At 42.5% G+C, this 20,530-nt stretch overlaps 1 protein-coding gene across 1 annotated transcript in view; it reads right to left on the reverse strand.

Moving 5' to 3' along the window:
* Nucleotides 1-8,791: 8,791 nt before the first annotated feature.
* Nucleotides 8,792-20,530, reverse strand: part of prickle2b (prickle homolog 2b) — a gene marked incomplete in the record, with an annotated part of 170,789 nt that continues 159,050 nt past the window's right edge. The window contains 4 exon segments of the mRNA XM_036151847.1: nucleotides 8,792-10,297; nucleotides 11,793-12,653; nucleotides 13,749-13,935; nucleotides 14,416-14,475. Of these exon segments, the coding sequence (XP_036007740.1) occupies nucleotides 9,369-10,297; nucleotides 11,793-12,653; nucleotides 13,749-13,935; nucleotides 14,416-14,475 (2,037 nt within the window).

The following is a 20,530-nucleotide window of genomic DNA, read 5'->3' on the forward strand; positions in this document are numbered from 1 at the left end:
TTCACTCAGAAGGATGGTTGCAGTAAGCTCGAGTGGCTCTTTGTGCGCATGATGTGCGATCATAATTGAAATAAAAACGTATTCATACTTCAATTTTTTTGTGACTACAACAAATTCAGTTCAGTTTATTTTTTTATCGGGCAATTCACAGCACATGTCATTTTAAAAGGCACTTTACAAAAAGTCAATCAGATGAACACATCAGTTCAATGGTTTTCAAAGGACACAATTTCTGTGTATTTTACACAGATTTATGTGAAAGACTAACACGAATTGTCAAGTGAAAGAAAAGCAATATATGTTTTTCAACTTTTTTTTTTTTTTTAACAAATGAAAATCTGACAATTGTGGCCTGAATTTATAGTAGTGAACAAATAGCATCCTGGAGACCAAGGAACACAAAACACAGGTCAGGGACAAAGGGAGAGGTTCTTACTGGGTTTGGTTATAAAACAATATTTCAAGCTTTGAACTGTTTGATCAAAAACACACGGCTGTCCACCTTACCAACAGGCTGGGGCGAGGAGCGCATTAATCACAGAAGCCGCCACTAAGGCCGTGGTAACGGTGGAGGAGCTGCAGAGATTCACAGCCCAGCTCAGAGTATCTGTTGACAGGACAACTGGTAGTCAGCGCTCTAACAAAAATCTAGCTTTTATGGAACCTGAAAACTGCGTCATATCAGCCTGGGCTCCCAGCTGGTTTAGTGATTTTCTGTCTAACAGAAAGCAGTGTGCTAATGTTATTGGATCCTCTTCTGACCTTTTGGGTGTTATTGGTGGTGTACCTCAAGGGTCAATTCTAGGACCCACACTGTCCACTATTTATAAAAATAATATAGATCAAGACACACATGCATCTGTCCGTCTATAAGACATGTATGACTATTTACTGTTGCGCTCTCATTGTTGAAAAGGCTTTTGAGCATCTGCGGTCTGCATTTGATCACATCCAGGTACATTTCTGACTGCTCAGACTGGTACTGTACACAGACCAAACTAAGCTCATGCTGTTTCCCTACAGAGGGAAAGTGCCATCTTTTCTACTCTGTAATTATCCTCAGAAGGTTCCTCTATTCCAGTTTAATATTTGGGCATCGTGAATGATAGAAATCTAACTTTTAAAGTTCATGTCAAGAAGCTTTTTTTGTTTAAACTGAGACTAACATCAGGTTATTTCTATAGGAACAGGTCACGTTTTTCTAGAAATGCAAAGACTGCAACATGCCTGTCTCTTTTAGACTATGGGGACATTTTATATATGGAGGCCTTTGTTTTCTCTTCTTTTTTTAGATTCTGCTTATTGCAGAGCGCTAAGGTTTATAACTGGATATAAACATTATACTCATTATTGCACTGTGTTCTTAAGTTAAATGGCTGTCTCTTTCCTTATGCAGAATGTCATGTTTATTGTACAAGTTCAGTATTATTATTTCTTGGCTTATTGCCCTCATATCGATCTTCTTTAAAGTCACCCAAACACACAAGTTATAACCTCCAATCCCAGGATATCATTACTTTCTGTGTTCCCTCAGTCCGTAGAAAAATAGGGAAGACAGTCTTCTCTTACCCTGCACCATCAACCTGGATCCATCTTTAAAAGATACTGATACTCTGTGTGAATTTAATGTGTGGGACAAAGATACTGAGAAAATAGTAGTAGGTTCCTGCTTTTGTCCTTAATCATTAACCATGGCTTTGTGATTATTTGTTATCTTAAACATTTTGCCACCATTATAAAATGCCCTTGTTTTGTTGTTCCATATGTATCTTTTATGATTTTATCTAATGTTGGAACAGGTCTTGCTTGAAAATGAGAAAATCAGGAATCTGTGGCAACATTTGAAAGTTTCAGTTCACAGACACACTCCACCCAGTCACCCAGAAGAAGTGGGGAAAAAATGTCTGTCAAAGATGTGCAAAGGTGGCAGAGAGACCACAGGAAAAGGTGATTTAAAAAAGCTCTGAAGGGCAGCTAAACACAAATGTACACCATACTGAGATTTTTACATCTGAATACCATGTAACATTTTCTGTTTGTTACTTTGTGCTGGTTCCTGGCATCAAATCCCAGTAATTGAAGGTTGTAGCTGTAACAGGACAAAATGTGCGTGTAGAGTTCAAGAGGTATGAATACTTTTTAAAGTCATGAATATAAATGTACATTAGTATTAAGTCTAATGGTTTGCACTTTTTACTTTATTTCCCTGGATCTTAAAAGCATCTTTCCTAATTGCATCTCCTTTATTGATTGGTTGATATTTTTTTATTACCACTAGATTTTATTTGATTAGGTTTATCTTATGTAAACTTATGTTGTCCTTTTGAGTCAGTCACAGCGTTTTAGCACCAATTTATTTTTGACAGAGATTTCAATGTTGGGATTTTTTTGTAGTAGACAGACTGACGGTTGCCATTGTTGAAAGGAAGCATTGAGAAGCTCAGTTCAAAGCTTGGCACACGCCATGAAGAGATAACACAGCAAGCATCTGGAACAAAGTGAAATTAATCTGTTTGACCGACATTCAAAACTGTTTTTCTTTTTTTTTTTTTGCAGGAAACTAATACTGCATATCACTTTGAACAAACCCACCTCACAATTAAACATGGAAGTGGCAGCGTGATGCTACGGGGAGGCTTTTCTTCAGCAAGGACAGAAGTTGGTTAGAGTTGATGGTAAAAATGGATGCATTGTGAATGCAGGTGATGCATTCACATTTCCCATGGGGTTGTCATGTGACAAAAATGGGAAAAAGCGTCAGAAACATGACTACTTTTGCAATGCACTGTAAATGTGCACACTTTGCTATACAGTGCACATCAATAATAATAATTAGAGACTCTTGTAAAAGGCATTTGTCCAAGTCAAACTCGCAGACGCCTCGTCCCAGAGTGCCTCATCTGAACTAACACTTTGACATAATGATGATTAGCTAGAGGACTAATCAGTCAATCCATCATCTCCGCTAAAGAGCCTGGCCCCTGAAGAAAATCGGGGGAAAAAAGGCACAACTTTAAGCTAATTAACGCACTTCATGGAATCTCTACAACAAATGCTGCCTTGCATTAGGCTTCATTAGCTGTCATGATTGCCTACAGGTGCCGCACAGATGGAGCCCCTCCTGAGACCAGAGCTTACTGAGAAAGTCCAAGCGTAAGGAGATGTGGTGGGGGCTGACATCTTAAACCAGATGGATCCTTCTGGCAGTGTGGTGTTAAGATGCCCAGCATGCAGCTCTCCTTCATGGCAAGGGGCCCCTTGGGCTGTTCGATCTGTGGATCAACCCAAACCTGGCAACACTTCCCCAAGCCAACTGTCAGACTGGGTGAACATGGTAAATATTTAACAATTTGAAACATACAAGCTGAATCAGAGCTCCAAAGGAGACTTCCGGGGAGCTCCAATTAAGGCCTCAACTTTTCATAAATCCTATTTATACTGTTTGAAACTTCATGCCCTTTTCACTATTTTCTTGGCCAGTTTAGAGCTGCATGAAGAAAAGAAGAGCGACAGATGGACAAAGGAGTTGCTGTCACAGGATATTAACACGTCCACCTCAGGAGAGCAGTGAGCCCATCTCACAGGACGCTGGGTTTAAACAGTGAGGTGAAACAGAGGGGAATCTCTCTGCCCTCATGACCCTTTTTTTACACTGACTTGGGGGCTCACAGAGCCATTAAACGTGGCATGTTAAGATACGATGTCAGAAAGTGGGGATCAGCGCGCCCTGGCAGAGGGGAACAAATATCTCATTGAAGTTGCAAACATTTAAAAAAAACTGCTACATATGCCCTTGTAAATGTGATTTCTGGCTTGATGATTGCTGTGTTTGTGCATTCTTGCTACAGTAATTGAACACACATGATGGTCCTGTGGGTGGAGACAGTGCAGCGAGGCCTCATTCGGCCTGGTCATATGCCTCCTTATTCAGCGAGGCCAGTCAGTGAGTTGCTGCTATTGAAAGACGAATTGCTTGAGTGCATTTGTGCTAACTCCCAATTTAAAATTCTTCTTTTAGAAATAACTTAATCCAGCTATTTACGTATAATTTGCATCCGTTTGTTTAGAAAAAAAATTAAGGCGGCTTTGCATCACTACCTTTACATTCATATTTACACTGCAGCAAGTAATATCTCTGCTTCTTATACTGATGAGTTGGAAGCAAAAAACACTTGTTGACAGAGGGATGTTTGAGATTTTGATGAGTAGGTCCATATCGTGTTGGTCGTCTTTCCACAACGTAATCTCTAAAAGGCCGTCCCTGATTGGGACCTACTGACTGACAGGTGACATCATGAGATCAGAACATTATTTGAGCAAATTAAAGCAACATCCCAATACATCAGCAAGAAAGCTCAAATGGATCTTCAAAAAAGACAACAATCCTAATAATACAGACAAATATCAAAAACAACTCTGTCAATGTCTCGGAGGGCCCATCACAAAGCCCAGATCTCAGTCCCATATTCTGGACTTGGCAGAGCTGAAAATGTGTGTGTGAGCAAGGCGGCCTACACACCTGACTTTGTATCAGCAGTTCTGTCCAATGGAACGGGCCTAAATTTGCAACAAACTCTTGTTGAGAAGCTTGTTGAAGGGTCAAAAACAACAGCCGAAAAGGCCAAAACAAAGTGTCATTAAAAACAAGCAGAGAATTCCTTGACTTGTCTTTGTAATATACTAAGTAGCAAATTACATTTCTTATTAGTTTAGAAAGTTCTTTGTAATGTAAACAAGAACCATAAAAATGTAGTTTACACTATGAGAAAGTTGCTTTACTATTAGAACACATACATTAGAGTAAATGCTGCATTTACATTTTCTGAGAGAAGAACCCTTCCTCCTCTGGACTGTCTGAAAGCATCACCTGACTTTGTGCAGAGATGCTACCAGAACCTTCGGGGCTGTAATTCACCGGCTGTCCTGACTGTGCCAACTGGAAGCATCCAGACACACCTCTCAGAATATCTGAGCCTCGTCTTCCACCTTGGATGTGGCACAGTCTGAGAAGCATATGGCAGCAATCTGGGCCCCCACCGCCCTCACTGTGGTGCCTCCATTTGCTTTTAATTAAACACATGGAGACTCTCCACACACAAACACACACTTTGCTGAGAGACTAATAAAGAAACTAATGGGGGTTAGTGATGATCATGTAAAGGAAGCATGTGTTTAGAAGACAACTTTGTCTTCTCTGCACTCCAAATTTAAGGAGTGATTATAAAGTAGGAACTGTCTGGATTTACAGACCAAGCCATCAGCGGCCCAACATGATGGGGTTCACGCGTTTAAACCTTTAGATATTTTGTACCTAACGTTTTCATTTTCCACATCTAGGGGTTCTCCAAATGTTTCTGAGTCAATATGAAAACTTGAGGTAAGGTAAACGCTCTGAAGTCAGCGCCTTTAAACAACTGAGCATCATTTGCACACCTTGCTCCAAATACGGTAGGCAGATCTAGGTGGATTATGGGAGCCAGCAGCAGTAATCCCTTCACCACATGGACGTCAGAATCAATCCAATTTACAGTATGACACAGCTTAACACTTTGCAAGACAACCTGTCAGCTAATATACGCCAATAGTTAACCCTCAGACATATGGGTCGCCTGGAGGACTGGCGATCTGGCCATTGGGGTGCCATAAGCTTTCTCCTGGTGGTAACTGGGATCCGCTCCAACCTCTGTGCAGCTGTGGAAAATAAATGAATGAAAAGATGGCGTTCTGTTTCTTAGACATCATTTTAATGCCTTAGATTTTCAGTTTAGGAACCATGTTTAAAAATGACCCAGCACAAAGGAAGTACATTTGTGATACAGACGCCTTCCTCTTAATCAGTTCCTATTCTGAACTCTTCATTAAAAGCTTTAACTCCACCCATAAAGCTGAAGTTGCTAGTCACAGAGTGGCCAACAGGAAAGTGGGCTTCATCCATTTTAAAAGATCTGAAAACTCCATAGCAGTTTATGACAACACCGCTTTATGACCCATTGAAGCATTTATTTTTCACATCTTGCATTGGTGGTTCATTTACATAGAAGCGTGTCAGTTTTTATATTTCTGTAGAAAACATATACTGAGAACCTAACATGTAACCTGACCTAAAAGTAAATTGGTTTAAAAGTGTAAAAGAAAAACATCACAGTGGTTGTGATGAACACAATTTTTTTTATTTATTGGTTTATTTTGATATTTATACTGCTCTGCTTTTCTATTAGGTGATAAATGTGACTGGGAATGTTTGGTTCGCAGTGTGTGTTTCACACGGGAAGGCCATCAGCGGCACATCGCCTCCTACCTCTGTTTCCCCGTGTAAATAGTTAGCAGCTGCTGTGTGAATAATTGCCCTGGTCAAAAAATCAAAATGGTTTAGGTTCAAGAAGTACTGTAGACATAAAATGATTTGGCAGTTTTCAGACTGGAGTTGTTTCAAAATGGTAGAAGAGACCTTTGATCTTGGTCCCTCTCAGACTAGCCGTTAGCTTTAGCCTCAGCTCCAGATAATCTGGATTATGCTAAATGAAGACAAGGACTGTTGCTAGAATATTAACAGATCCTCCTTCCAATAACCCTGAACAATTCCTTTGAGCACATTGTTTTTAAAACAGATGCACACAACCTAAATGAGATATTACTCTGGGAGGACTACATTAGCAACTTGCAAGATCAGGCCAGTTGAGGTAACAGAAGAGGATTAACCAGGCTCATCTAATATGTGCCTCAAATTCTGTTTGCATATCTTTTCAACTTCAAGTTCTGTTTTAAGATTTTTCTTGAACAACACACAAGTCACAGAAAGCGCTACTTATACATTTATCATCAACTTTGCTTTTTTACAACATTGCAATTAGGACCCCAGCATTGCATACTGTATACCAGAGTCCTGCGGTGAAAAATAATCTATCACACTGTGACTAAAATAGAATCTTGATTAGGAAAAAGTTAATGTTTAAAAGGCAAGTACATAACACTTTAAAATAACTTCAAATGTGTCTTCATATAACAAAGACAGGGATAACTTTAACATTTACATTGTGATCAGGAATGTCCCCGACTGAAGTCAACTTTCAATACCTGCGGGTGGTCTAGACGGATTTTTTTGTCAACTGCAACCCTGTGAGCTTTACAGATTCTATCTCTCAACTAATCTCTTTTGCACTAATGCTAATTTAGAATAATAATTTTGGAATAATAATAATAGTCTTTGTGTCTAAACGATGCAGAAGTAAATTATAGCCCTTGAGTTTTATTTTGTTGATCCAGTAAATCTGGGTTTTACCTCAAATGTTTTTTTCTCTTAACAAGGACATTCACAGCTAATCTAGGATTCTATAGGCAAGTTATTTTCCTTGTCTGCTTCATTTGACTAGCTCTTTACTGCCTGTGTGTGAGGCAGCTTAAGCATTAGATTTAAAGCATTAAAAGGCATATATAACATTTTTCTTCTGTCTTCGGGTATTACTCAGTGCCTTGCAATGAAACTCAAATATACACCGTAAATGTGCAGCTCAATGACAAGGTCTGTCTAAGTCTAAAAAAAAAAAAAGCATTAGACCGAGTGAAGTTTATCAAGCAGGAAAACCAGTTTTCCTATACATTTTGTCTGCACTGAAAATGTCACGCACCAAATTATCAACTAATCGTCATAAAAAAAGGACAAAATACTAGCATTAGCCTAGCATGTGCTTTGAATGAAAAAGTCTTCAACTTCAACAAAACATTTAATGACTGTACATATTTGGACATAAATACTATTTAAAACAAGGCTGTCCTTAGTAAAACTTCTGTTGTGACAAAAAATGTGTCCAAAAAACAAATAATGCAGCATTCTGAACTTCCCTGACAGAATTCAAACTAGTGAAATGTCCCGTGTTTATTGTGAGGCACTGTTTGATTTTATTTTCTGTGAAAGGTGCTACATAAATACATTTTGCTTACTGTGTAATCTTTTTGCATATCACCAATTTTAATGTTTTTGGAGATTAGTAGTTTTATCAGCAAAGGCCTATTCTTAAGTGACAGACTGCCAGGTTGGGGCACAAAAAACCCTCATTGGGATACCTTGGACGGTAATGTTTACTATAAGGGAAAGTCTAGGATCTGATTTTAGCATGCAGCATTTTTTTTTATTTACCATGAGTGTTTGAAACTGCCTTGTAGCAGTCAGATGTCTTCCTGGCACAACACATCTGAATGAAATGACTGAACGGCCTTCTCATCATCCAGTTACGATCAACAGAATCCTGGTAATAATCTTATTATCTAACTAAGGTGTGTTCAAGCGTGTGTCTGCTTTTCTACTATTCTACATTTTGCAGGACATCACCCTAGGAAGACTGGAGTTTTTAGATTCCTGGTTTAAAAAAATTCAGCTCAGACAGATATGGATGTTAAATTATTCAAATATTATTCAACCAAAACAAACCATTAAACACCATCTAAGGGGAAAAGGATTGCCTGATTTTCCCCGAAGCACAGATTAGACAAAATAAAAACATCACCTGGTTTAAGCAACTGAACATCCAGACACATAGATAGCATTTTTTTGCCTTAACATGGCTGAAATAACAATCTCCCATCTATGTGCAGGACAATGGACAGAGTATGTTTAACTATGACTGCCCCCATCACCAGCCAACAATTCAATGGAGCATGACTCTGATCAGCCCCCACACCATACCGTCATGCATTTTATGCATTCATTGGACTGAAACAGGAACTGTTTTGCACACTTTTTCACCAATGTGCAGTTTCACCCCCCTCCCTTTTTTTTAAAAACAGAAAAAACAGCTGTTGATCCAAAACTCTCCTTTATTTCAAACGCAGCACCAAGTCAGCCAAATAACACATGCATAAGTTGTTTTTGTTATGTTCTATCTCTACATTATAGATATTTACCTCAGTCTATCCTTACAAAATATAAAAATATGGGCCCACATTTACACTCATATTTACAATTTTTTAATTTAGGTGAAATTAATCATTCATTTAGCTATGTACAGGTTATGAGTGTTAATGGAAAGAAGATCCTGTATCTAGGTCACACTGACTGAAAACATAAAACTGCACCAAAAAGACTTTTTTATGTACTTCTTTGTAGCAAAGAAAGAAAGGGATGTTCAAGAGACATTGCACATCAGCTTTTAAAAAAAAAAAATGCTAAAACCGCACAATAAAATATGAAATATTAAAATGGACGACCATGCAAACACTATTGCCTTTTTGTAGTTTACCAGATTTACTTCATTACTGACTTTGGACTATTTGATAACTTGCACTCAAAAACCCACATTTACTTGTTTCTAATGGAGAATGTTATTGTACTCAAGATAGACATAAAGAAATGTCCTGTCGAAAAGGTCCAGATGTTAAGAAATAATGCAGTTCTTGCTTTTTCTGCGTTTGCGGGTGTGCAGCTGCCCGCTGCGGTTGGGTCCTCCCATCCCGCTGTTGGAGTACTTATGGACCATCTCTTGGTTGTTGATGTAGCGCAGCTGGATGGGCCTGGGGATGGGCTCACCCAGGAAGTAACCCTCATCCTCGGATTCGGAGGATGAAGAGCAGGTGGAGCACCAGTCGTCGTCGTAATACTCATCCCAGGAGTACTGGCTCAATCCAGTGCGCCTGTTGGCCGCTGGGTTTTGCAGACAAAGGTCTGAAGTGGTCCTGGGGCACTGCCTGAAGGGTTGGGGCTGGTATCTTCCCTGTCCTCCAGCGTGGCCCCCGGCATTCCTGGGTGGCGGGAAGCGGTCGTAATCTTCTCGGACGCTGAGCTGTGGTCTATCTTGAGGTCTCACTCTACGATCTGCCACCAGGTTTAGAGCGTTTTCAGACCGAGAGCGACGGGATCTCCGCTGGCGGTGGTGGTGGTGCCGACGCTTTTGAGAGGTGTCCTCTGGAGCACCTGTCCGGACACCTGCCCCCCGTCCACCAACGCCACTCACTCTGCATTCGCTGATGGGTGGCAGGCGTGCAGCATTAGCGCTGCTGACCATCCTGTCTTCCTCCTGATAGGTGAAGCCAGGAGGTAAATGAGTCACGCCAACGGCAACCCTCATTCCTGGAGGGTCGCAATACTGCATCTGGTACTGGGAAGACCTGGGGGGGTTCGTTTCCAGGTAGGACTGGCTGGCGTTGAGGCTGTGAATAGACTCGGAGCTACGAAACTGCATGGATGAGTTCAGGGTGTCCATGTTGCTTTTCTCTGACGCAGCCATTCCAGAGTCTTTGCTCAGGTCGGGCATAGAGAAACGAGACAGGTGTTCCTGATGCTTTCCCCCACCGTCTGCCGAATTGCCTGCGGGTAAACCAGGTAGAACAAAGTGTGATCTTTGGGTATTATTTCTTAGGATTGCGTTGCAAACGGAATAAATATGGTGCAATTTAAGTCGCAAAACACAATACAATTTGTTCAGATTATTCAACAAATTTTAATGAGACAAAAATAATGAGAGAAAACAAAAAAATGTTTTTAAATGAGGATTTTCCTTCATTTATGAAAAACCACAACCACTGCCATCAAGCATTTACGATAACTGACTAATCTAGCTCCACTCTTCTGGGCAGGATTGCGTTATTTTGCCACCCAGGAGGCTTTGTTTAGGCCACTCCTAAACCTCTATTGTAAATCTCTTGAGCCATTCAGAGAAGGACTTGCCGGTGTAGTTTGGATCATTGCCCATACATAGCCCAAGTGTGTTTGAGCTTAAAAAAAAAAAAAATCACAAACTGATGACTGGCCATCCTCCTTTAAAATTTTGTGGTGAAAGCAGCATTCATGGTTCCATGAATTGCGGCAGATCCTGAAGCTGCAAACCAGCCACAGCCCACCCCACCACCACCACCACCATCACCACAACATTTGGCTGTAGATATGATGGTAATTAACTATAATACTGTGTTGGTTTTGCTCCTGATTCTACAGGATGCACAACACAGAATATCTTCCCCCAAACTCTCATGGATTAACCAAGAGATGTGCCTTTCTGTTCAATTCAGTTTATTTAGATAGTGCCAATTAACACATCCTCTCAAGGCGCTACACAGAGTCAATTCAATCTGCTCTTTTTTTTTTTGGTCAGCACCTTAGGACTCATCCCTGGATGCCAATATTGCCCAGTCAGTTTCCAAATGTTGACTCACGAACACTGACCCTAATAGGCAAGTGAGGCCTGCAGCGCTTTAGATGTCATTCTAGGTGAATTTGTTATCAACCGGATGAATTGTCAATACGCTCTTGGTGGTAATTTCAGTGGAATGGCCGCTTCAGGGAGAGGTTCCCCCCGTTTTATGTTTTCTTCGTTCGTGGATTATGGCTCTCCACAGTGGTTTACTGGAGTCCCACAGTTGTAAAAGAAATGGCTTTATAATCACACTCATAATGTCAACGATTTGAATTTTTCATCTGTTCCCTGTTCAACATGAAGTAGGCTAAAAGATTTTGTACCCTACTTCATGTTGCCAATAAGTTTCTAAGTAAATTATTTTTTTGATCCTGTAGGTCTGGCAGTAATCAGGGCTGGTTCTGAAAAGTGACATTGAGCTCAGCTTGTTTAAAATAATGGGTTTCAGTCAACTCGTGTTTTATAAAAAAAAAACTGTTTGCTTTGGTAGTGTTTTCCCTTAAATTAAATCACATTTTGAAACCTACATTTTGTATTTACTCAGGTTATTTTTGTCTGCTGTTCAAATGAATGGGTCTGAAACATTGAAGTGTGACAGGAAGGCAAAAACGGAAGTAATCAGTCAGAGGGGAAATATCTTTTCACAACACTTACTGGCTTCGAACCCACCTGTAGCGTTGGACAAAGCCAAGGACTCCATGGAACCTCTTGGGGTCTGCTCCAGTGGGGTCAGCTGTTCTGAGAGGTTAAGTGCATTAATGGGGTTCCTGCTTCTTGCCGCCTGAGCAGTTATCTGAGACCCCCCGTCTCTGTCCCTCTGAAACCCGTGAAAACTGATCGATCGCTTGTCTGAGGAAAAGCCGTTGTGGTGCACCTCGGTTAAGCTCTTTTGGGTCCTCAGTTTGGGCGGGTAGTACTCCTCAGGAGCTGCCTGCTGGATCCAACTCTCATTGGGAGACTGGCCCTTCATAGCTGAGATGGGGGGCCGCTTTAAAGCACCGTTCTCATTGATCCTGTGATCATGTTGTAGGTTGCTCTGTCCGGGGGAAGTGGGGTTATAGGAACTTCGTACGTTGCACTGGCTGAGAAGCTGGAGAGGAGTGGGCTCGGCGCTTGGATCGGGTTGCGGCTCGTAGCCGTAACCGTCCCCCGTCTGCTCCTGGTTCTGCCAGGAAGGCGGCTCACGAGTCAAACTGGCCGTCTGGCTGGAGAGGCTCAGCAGATCCATTTGTAAAGACAGAGGGTCCACCTCGCCCGAATACCTCTCCGGCTGCACGCCCCCGCCGCTCTTCGACGTTTTGGTGCTGCGCCTGGACTCCCTGGTGGATCGGGCGCTCTGGAAGGCCGAGTCAGAGGAATCAGAGCCGTTGGGTTCTTCCCCCAGACTGCAGGAGCGCGAGCAGAAGATTTGCCCCTGCTTGGGCAGGAAAGGCCGACCGAGCAGCGAGCGTTTACAGCGGGCGCAGCAGAAGCAGCCCTCGGTGGCGTGCCAGTGCTGCCCGTCATACGTCATCTGGCCTTGATCAATTCCTGCAGGAAACAAAACAAAACAGCAAGGGTCACGTAAAATCCCACACATTCAAATGTTTAAAACCCCTCACAAATTTAGAAGTCCTTAAATGGCTTACTAAATATGCCATTTTATGTGAAAAGCAGGACCTTTTTAAGTAGCTTGCTGACTGAGAAAATGGACTAAGAGGTGGAAACTGAAGTGCTGTGTGGCAAACTCATTAGAGCGCTTGCCCAGAACTGCATAAACACACAGCTTTTTGCACAACGTTTTCAGTCGATGGGGGAAAGAAAAGCAGCTATTTGTTAATGATTGCCATCTGTTTATAATGCAGCGTCTGGTGGTTCAGTGCTTCTTTAGTTAAATACTTTACAGCATCCTGCCTGGCAAATAATTCTAATAAGCCAGAAAAAAAAAAGATGGGCTTAATTCACTGCTGGGATTCCTGACGATGATCATATTAATGCTTACAACACTGCAGCCACACCTGATTGAAATCTAGAAAAACAGCCCTGATCCAGTGCGTTGTACATTTCCTGATGTGGCCTCTACAAATTCAGGAAGTATTCTGTTGTGATTTTATGTGACAGACCAAGACGACATAGTGCATCACAAATATATCGTTTGAGATTGTTTACAAATGATAATTTAAAAAAATGTTTGGTTCATTTTTTTCATACCCCGCCTTTATGAAACTACTTTTTGCCACAGTTATAGCAGCAAGACCTTTAAGATACGTGTGTCACTACCAGCTCCGTAAAGCTCAATGATGAATCCTTTCCTCACGTTTCTTTAAAATGGTTCAAATCTGGACCAGCTAAAGCCTTCCTAATTGCTCCTGAACTTCCCCATTGTGGGACAATAAAGGATTTCTGATCTCATTCAACCAAATTAGATGAAGTAAAAATGGTAAAAATGCCACAGACACCGCACTTTTCAAAATGTTATTTTCCTTCCACATCCCAGTTACACTTCTTTAGGCTATTTGAACGTCTAGCAAAACATTTCCCTTGGACTTCAGCTACCTTCTTGCTCCTTTTTCCACCCAGCCTGAAATGCTACGGTTGACACTGTTCCATCAAGCAGTGCTGAAATCATGTCCAGAACTAGCATACCGATGTGCTCGCCACAAGAGTCGCAGTACTCGGCGTAGAGAGACTCGAAGCAGGAGCAGCAGTAGGGCCGTCCCTCCTTCATGATGTAGCGCTGGCCCCCCAGCACCGTCTCGCACTCGAAGCAGCAGAAGTGCTTCATGTGCCAGTGCCGGCCCTCCGCCTCGGTGCACTCATCCGCAAAGATGATCTGAGGAGGGAGAGTAAAGAGAGATGATGGGTGATCACAGGCTGGGTTATGACTCGGTGCTGAACGGGAGCACAAAGAGCTAAACGCTCCACTTTGCTTCGGCCGTTTCAAACTCTGAGATCATCCTCTTTGTGTCTGACTTGAGCAAGGAGGCTAATTTGAGTGGGGACTTGGTGCAATCCAGGTGGTACATTTGCTTTTAATTGAACTGCTGTTAAAACCGTCGGGGCGCCTCTAAAGTGCTGCCGTGTCCCCGTTCCCACTTGCACAGTTAAGCAATTTAGCGTTAGTGTTTAGGAGATCAGCCCACTGGAAGCTGACCCCATTAAACGGGAAAGCCTGTTAGCGTCATGCGACAGCTGTTTAAGGCGGCCCGTGTGTGTAAATGCTTTATAAATAGGCTTTCAGACACTGTTACATCTGTAACTATTTATAAGCGGTCATCTGGTGTGCCGGCATGTTGCGTCTATGTGCTCCTACCTCGTCGCAGGCGGTGCAGCGCGGCTTCAGCCTCTCCGCGTGGTGCCGGCCGCAGTAGATCTTCCCGTCCTGGTAGAAGTAGATGAGGTCCACCAGGAGCTCTTTGCAGGTGCTGCACACGAAGCAGGCGGGGTGCCAACACACGCCGTGGCCGGCCCGCGATGCGAAAACAGCGATGTCGCCGCCGTTTATCTGGCCTCCGCACTGGAAAGAGAAGTAGAAAAATAAAATTAATTGTAGTGAATTTATTCTTCCACGTTTAACCCTGCACGACTGCTTATACAGTATTAGGGAAAAACTAATCCCACTCCTGCTGCTTCTGCAGGATTTAAGAAGAAAAGTAGCAGCCAGGTGCAGCAAATTCAATATACTTGACTGACCACGGAGATTGAGGAGCTGTGAGGTGACCTCGGTGGAATAAAAATGGAGAGATATACGGCAGGATAAAAGGGAGAATGGGGGCTTTAGCAAGGGAAAAACTGGAAGAGAAACATCAAAGTATTAGTGACGAGGCCGATGTGAAGGTTGGCGTTTAGATTTAGAGGGCCGGGTAAGAATAGCCCGAGGTTTACGTTGTGATCAGGTTATCTACAAAACTGGGTGAAACATATTTGCCCCCTTACAAAGTTCTGTTCTTCTTGTCATGCTTATAAGTTTCAGAACAACCCCAGAATTTGTGAGACGAAGATCACCTGAATATATACAAAAAATGAAGTTTTCAAGCAACATATACTCACCTGATCAGCAAAAACTCAAGAAACAGATCATAAACAAACTCACTGACTGACGACGTCTATCAGTCTATCAGGGCTATTCAGCCATTTGTTAGGTTTTGGGACACCAGAGAACCAACTTGGGAGCCCTGATCCACAAACAGAAAACATGGAACAACGGTAACGCGTGCCTAAAGTTGCCGTTCAACCACAATTACTCCTAAAACGCGCTGACGACTCATCTGGGGATAGACAAAAGAACCCAAGACAACAAATAAAAGGACAGCAGGCCACACTGGCCTCAGTTAAGGTCAGTTTTCATGGCATCTATGGAGAATTTCAAGGACCCACTGCGGACCAAAACAACACAAAAGCTAAAGCCCGTAGGTCGTGGCTAACACGAAGCCTGCAGCTGCAGGGAGGCCAAAGGAGCGCTAATGATTCTAATCGATATATACTCACTGATATTCTACTGCCTCTTTTACTGGATATGCAGTGTTGTATGTGGGCAATAACCAGACGCAGTAAAGCAACTGCACGCGTACACACTGTGGACCATTCCACTTTGGTTCAACCTGTTCTCCACACAGCCAGTGCTGAAATATGCAGCTTTGTTGTTAAAAGGAACGCTCCATTACACTCACTAGTCCCATAAGCAGGCTAAAGGAGAGCATGTAAGCAGTATACCGACCATTTAATGGCACACTGGAGAAAGAAAACAAAAAAAAAAACGGGTATTTAAACGCTGGCTTAGTTCTCAAAAGCAGTACGTCATTTTAAAATCAAACGATTGGAGTTGGACGGCCGGCATGGCGGAGAGAAAAACGCAGACACACCTCTGCAGCAAGGACCACAGGGGAAGACTGCGAGGTGAGACATAAAACGGTCGGGGTGTTGTTGGAAAAGCCGCACTGGTGCTGCGGCCCTGTCCTTCACGTGTCAACACAAAGCAGCTGTCCCACACGTCACAGGAGATGCCAGCAGACCGTTCCATCTGTCAGTAGCACGGTTCTTAGCTTTCGGTCCACGACACATCGTTGACCGCGTTACACTCTATATACCCCCCGTCACATAATTTAAGAACGAAAACGCAGCTCTTAAATTATGCCTTCTGTGTGTAAAATTTATTTTATTTTATTTTTTTTAAATCAGCTACCTGCTCGCAGATGGCCCCCATCATTGTCACGGGGAACGGACGCACGTTGCCGCGACCCAGGTTCTCCCGTTTCCTTTGGCTACTGAAGAGCTTGAGTTCTCGCTTCTCCTCGTCGTCCAGGCTGTTGCAGTAGCGCACCTAGACACAAACATGACACATCAGGGGATCAGCTTGCTGGGATGGCGTGCGCTGCTCTGTGGAGTTAAAGGTTGGTAAGGGAAGAATAAAGCAACGCGTTACAGTCCTCGTTTAAAAAAAAAAAAACTCTTCTTTAAACTGTTAGGATTCTGACCATCTTCAAAACAATCGGAATGTTTTATTTATAAGCTGCGGTGTCCGGCTTGCTGTCTGAATGCATTTTGTAAATTAAATACGAGCAAAAGTGTTGTTTCTGCACCAGGTTCATGCCGCTCAATGTATTTCACGCATCAGAAGGACATTTGGTGGTTCTTCTCTCCCTTTGCCCATTGGACCACACTGCTGTTCCTCTTGCTTCCTTTCACATTCCTACAGTACAGTCCTTCAACAATCCTGTCCTATCCCTGACTCCTCACCAATGTCAACCAACGGCATGCCGTAAACAGGGTTTCGCTTTATCATCACTGCCTGGAAAAACACAGGAATGTGCCATCTTTCATGCAGCTGCAAAGATGACCAAAACCAAAATGTTTAGCCCGTTCCTGACAGGCTTTAAGAGCAGAGCGATGAGTTACAGCTGATGAGGCGGACTGATAAGACTGGCAGGGTGAGCACATGTATGTTCTCATAGTGACATGGAGGAAGAATATGGGGACGAAATATTAACGACAGTCAATATTTGCTCGTATACCTTTATTTCCCATAGGTATAAACAACGGCAGCTTGAGTTGTTTTAAACGTGGAAAATCAACTAAAACGGGGCTGGAGGTTGTTTCAAGCTCAGAGCCTTTCACCGCCCTGATGGCTTATTCACTTTTCTACAACCTGTCTAGAGCAGGGAAAGGAACATTACTGATAAGTTTTACAAAGTATCCCTTTCCTAACTACTCATTTAAAATACTGCAAGTTTTCCACGCATATTCATATTATAGTGAAGTCTTTCAACCCTCGGTTTATATTAATATAGGCACTTTCTCTTTACAACGATAAACTAGGTTGAGTTAATTAATCAATATTACATTTTATATATATATATATTTATATGATAAACACATGGAACATAATAAGTGCATTAAAGGTTTAAACATCTCGTTTTGTGCAATCTTTTCAATAATTGAGGCTCTAGTTCACGTTATGGGCTGAAGTCAGCGAATTTCTCATGATCGGAGTCGAGCTATTTTTGACCTCTGAGATCACAGCTGTCATTGGAGATTTGTGAGCATTTAAAACATGTTTATTTTTGTTTTGGTTTTTTATTGTCAGTCAGATAAGTAGACAGGATTATCTGCCACGTCCAAACAAGGCCACGGTGGTAAAAGTTGTGGGAAAATGAAGCAATTATGGCAGAGCGTGCTAATCTTCTAAGGAGCTACCTCTCAGGACGGCTCGTGGTAATGATTTATTAATGTAACAAATCTCAATAAGTGGCTGCAAACATCGCTCCGTCTCATTCGCGTCCATTAACGAGACAGCCCCCCCATTTCTCCTGCGCGTCTCCCCTCCGTCCCCCTCTTATCTCTGTAATGGCCTGAAAGAGGAGTGGTGGTGGGGGAGGGAGGGGTAGATGGATAAATGGAGGCGGGGGAGGGCGATCGGGTCGGTCTGGACTCTCACCTCATTGTCATGGGGCGGGAGCTGATGGAGTAGCTGTTTGATGCGGTATTTCTCTCCTGGGCTGTTCACGTAGGGCACCTTGTCCTCCGGCAGGGAGCTGTAGTAGTGATGAACCTGCAGACAGCACACGGAGGATGAGAGGGATGGGAAATCATAACACTACTGTAGCACGTAAACTATCTGAGAAAACCCCCCCCCAAAAAAAATAATGGCATGTAGGGTTAAATATTTCCACCACCAGCTTGAATTTTAAATTATGTTTGATCCGTAACCATTTTAGCTTTCTGCCGCATAAGGTGATTGTCATTTAGTCTGTACGATAAAATAAATCTATTTAGTGTTGAAAACACAGCTCAGACTTTTCCTGGCCTATGCCGGTTTCCAGATCTTTATTCTTACGCCTGACCTGCTGATTCCCAAACGAGAAAAAAACACGTGCCGGCTTGAAGGTTGTGGAGTTTAATGCAACAGAAAAGATAGGAGTCACATTGACTCTAAATGTCCCCAACCTTTATCTGATTTCAACAAAACTCAAAAAAGCACATCAAAGTAAATGTCGTTGGTTGATGCATTTATGAGATGAAAATGGTGGGAGTTCTTAGTTTGAGGTATTTAATGAAGAGGGAAAAAAAATCTGCTTTTAGTGACCTGCTGATCATCAGTCAGAGCCTATCAGAGGAAAAATGGCCCATTCTGATCTCTTGCCACTAAGTGGTGCATCTGTAATATGGTCAAAAATTGTGCTTTTATTGTTGCAAGCAGAGAGCTAATGATTAGGCTTTTCCTGGATAATACTGATTTTCTTTGAGGCGCCGCCTGCCAAATCAGCAATACTGAGACTCCACCCTTAGATCACAGCTTCTGATCTCTGGTCGCTTAGTTGGTGCTTCTATATACTTAGATACAGTCTTTGTCTGTGAAATTGTTAAAGACAGATCAGGCCTTTCCTCGCCGGATTTACAGTCTTCTTTGAAGTTTGACCTACCGATTATGATTTTGACCGATTCAGATTTTTTTCTCTAAGCCTTAAATCTTAAAAGAGATCAGGTTCTTAGAGGTAGTAGTCTTCAATCAAACTGATAAATAATCAACAAAGGGTTGTTTGATGTGTTTTCTGATTTTCTTTTATGTTTGACCTGCATATTCAATGGAAAATGGTGAAAATAAGAAAAGCTGATTTTTTTTGTTTTGTATTTGACCTGGGATAATTACTCAGAGGCGATCATTTTACAATTTTGGATTCAGAGGACTGGCACAGTCGGCGGTAAATCCCCAAAACGTTGCATCCTAAACGCAAATCCCCCAATTAAAAAAAGTTAATTATTGCACAAACTAGGTGAATTATTTTTAAAACTAAAATGACTTCAGAGCTAAAAAAGTACAACTATGGGGTTTAGTTTTACCACAGCAAGCCAAAAAAAAAACGCACAGAAGCGTACACGCACACAGTTTACAATCACTGTGATTTATGGTCCACCAGTGGAGCCTTAATGGAACCCCACTCCTCCATCTCTGCACATTGACATGGGAATCTATCACTAACCTGTCAAAAGTGCACACACACACACACACACACACACACACACACACACACAAAGCAGCAATTAACCTAAATGAACACGGTGTGTGTGTGTGTGTGTGTGTGTGCACATGTGCTGCAGCAGATTAATGCTAATCTGAATAGTTCCAAATTGCATTCTTCACATTTCCACAGCAGACAATGGGTGTCATCTCCAAGTTGTTCATCACAACCCCCCTTTTTTTATTACACTGTATCTGCAGGGCTGAGGTATAACAAAGGGCAGCGGAAGGGGCGCAGGGGGACCTGCAAGGTTTTAAACGGAAAATTAAAAGGATGCCAACAAGATGGACTAAAGAGGAGAGGTTTTTGGTTTTTTTATGGAGGAATTTGTTAACAAAATCCACATCAGAGCTGTGGTCCCTCATAGAAACGGTACCTGTGATCGATACTTGCTGACTGGGTTGTGTCTGTCTCGATGACCCACTGGTCTCCTGAATGGATTTACTGACCTGGAGGTCTCAGCCTTGTCTTTGCCAATAACGCCGAGTCTGACAGATTAACCTGAATCCTGCAGACAGGAGCTAGTGAGCCAAGGCCCAAAATAGGCCCGTAATGCTATAAAAACACGTCTTTGAATCAGACTGTGAGGATGGAGCGTTAAAAAGTCCTGATCAGCGGCAGCCGGCGTCTCAGTAAAGGAGCGTTGTGCAGTTGTATTCGGGGCTGGGATGATTTTACGGCTTTTGATAGGGGTGCTAGCTAATTCCTCCTGCTCTGCTTTGCTTGGCTTCTCGTTGTGTTTGCTGGAAAATTGTCTATTGTCCATGAAAGAGTGACTGGAGCACGTACTGTACACCCACACACACACACATGCACAAGTAGAGCCGATGATGAATGACAAAACACGCCTCCAACAACAGCAGGGTTAGAATCTGGAGGTGAAAGGCTCGCTGCCCCGGGGGGGGGGGGGGG

This window comes from Fundulus heteroclitus, chromosome 20 (assembly GCF_011125445.2).
Source record: "Fundulus heteroclitus isolate FHET01 chromosome 20, MU-UCD_Fhet_4.1, whole genome shotgun sequence".
In the NCBI taxonomy this organism is placed as follows: domain Eukaryota; kingdom Metazoa; phylum Chordata; class Actinopteri; order Cyprinodontiformes; family Fundulidae; genus Fundulus; species Fundulus heteroclitus.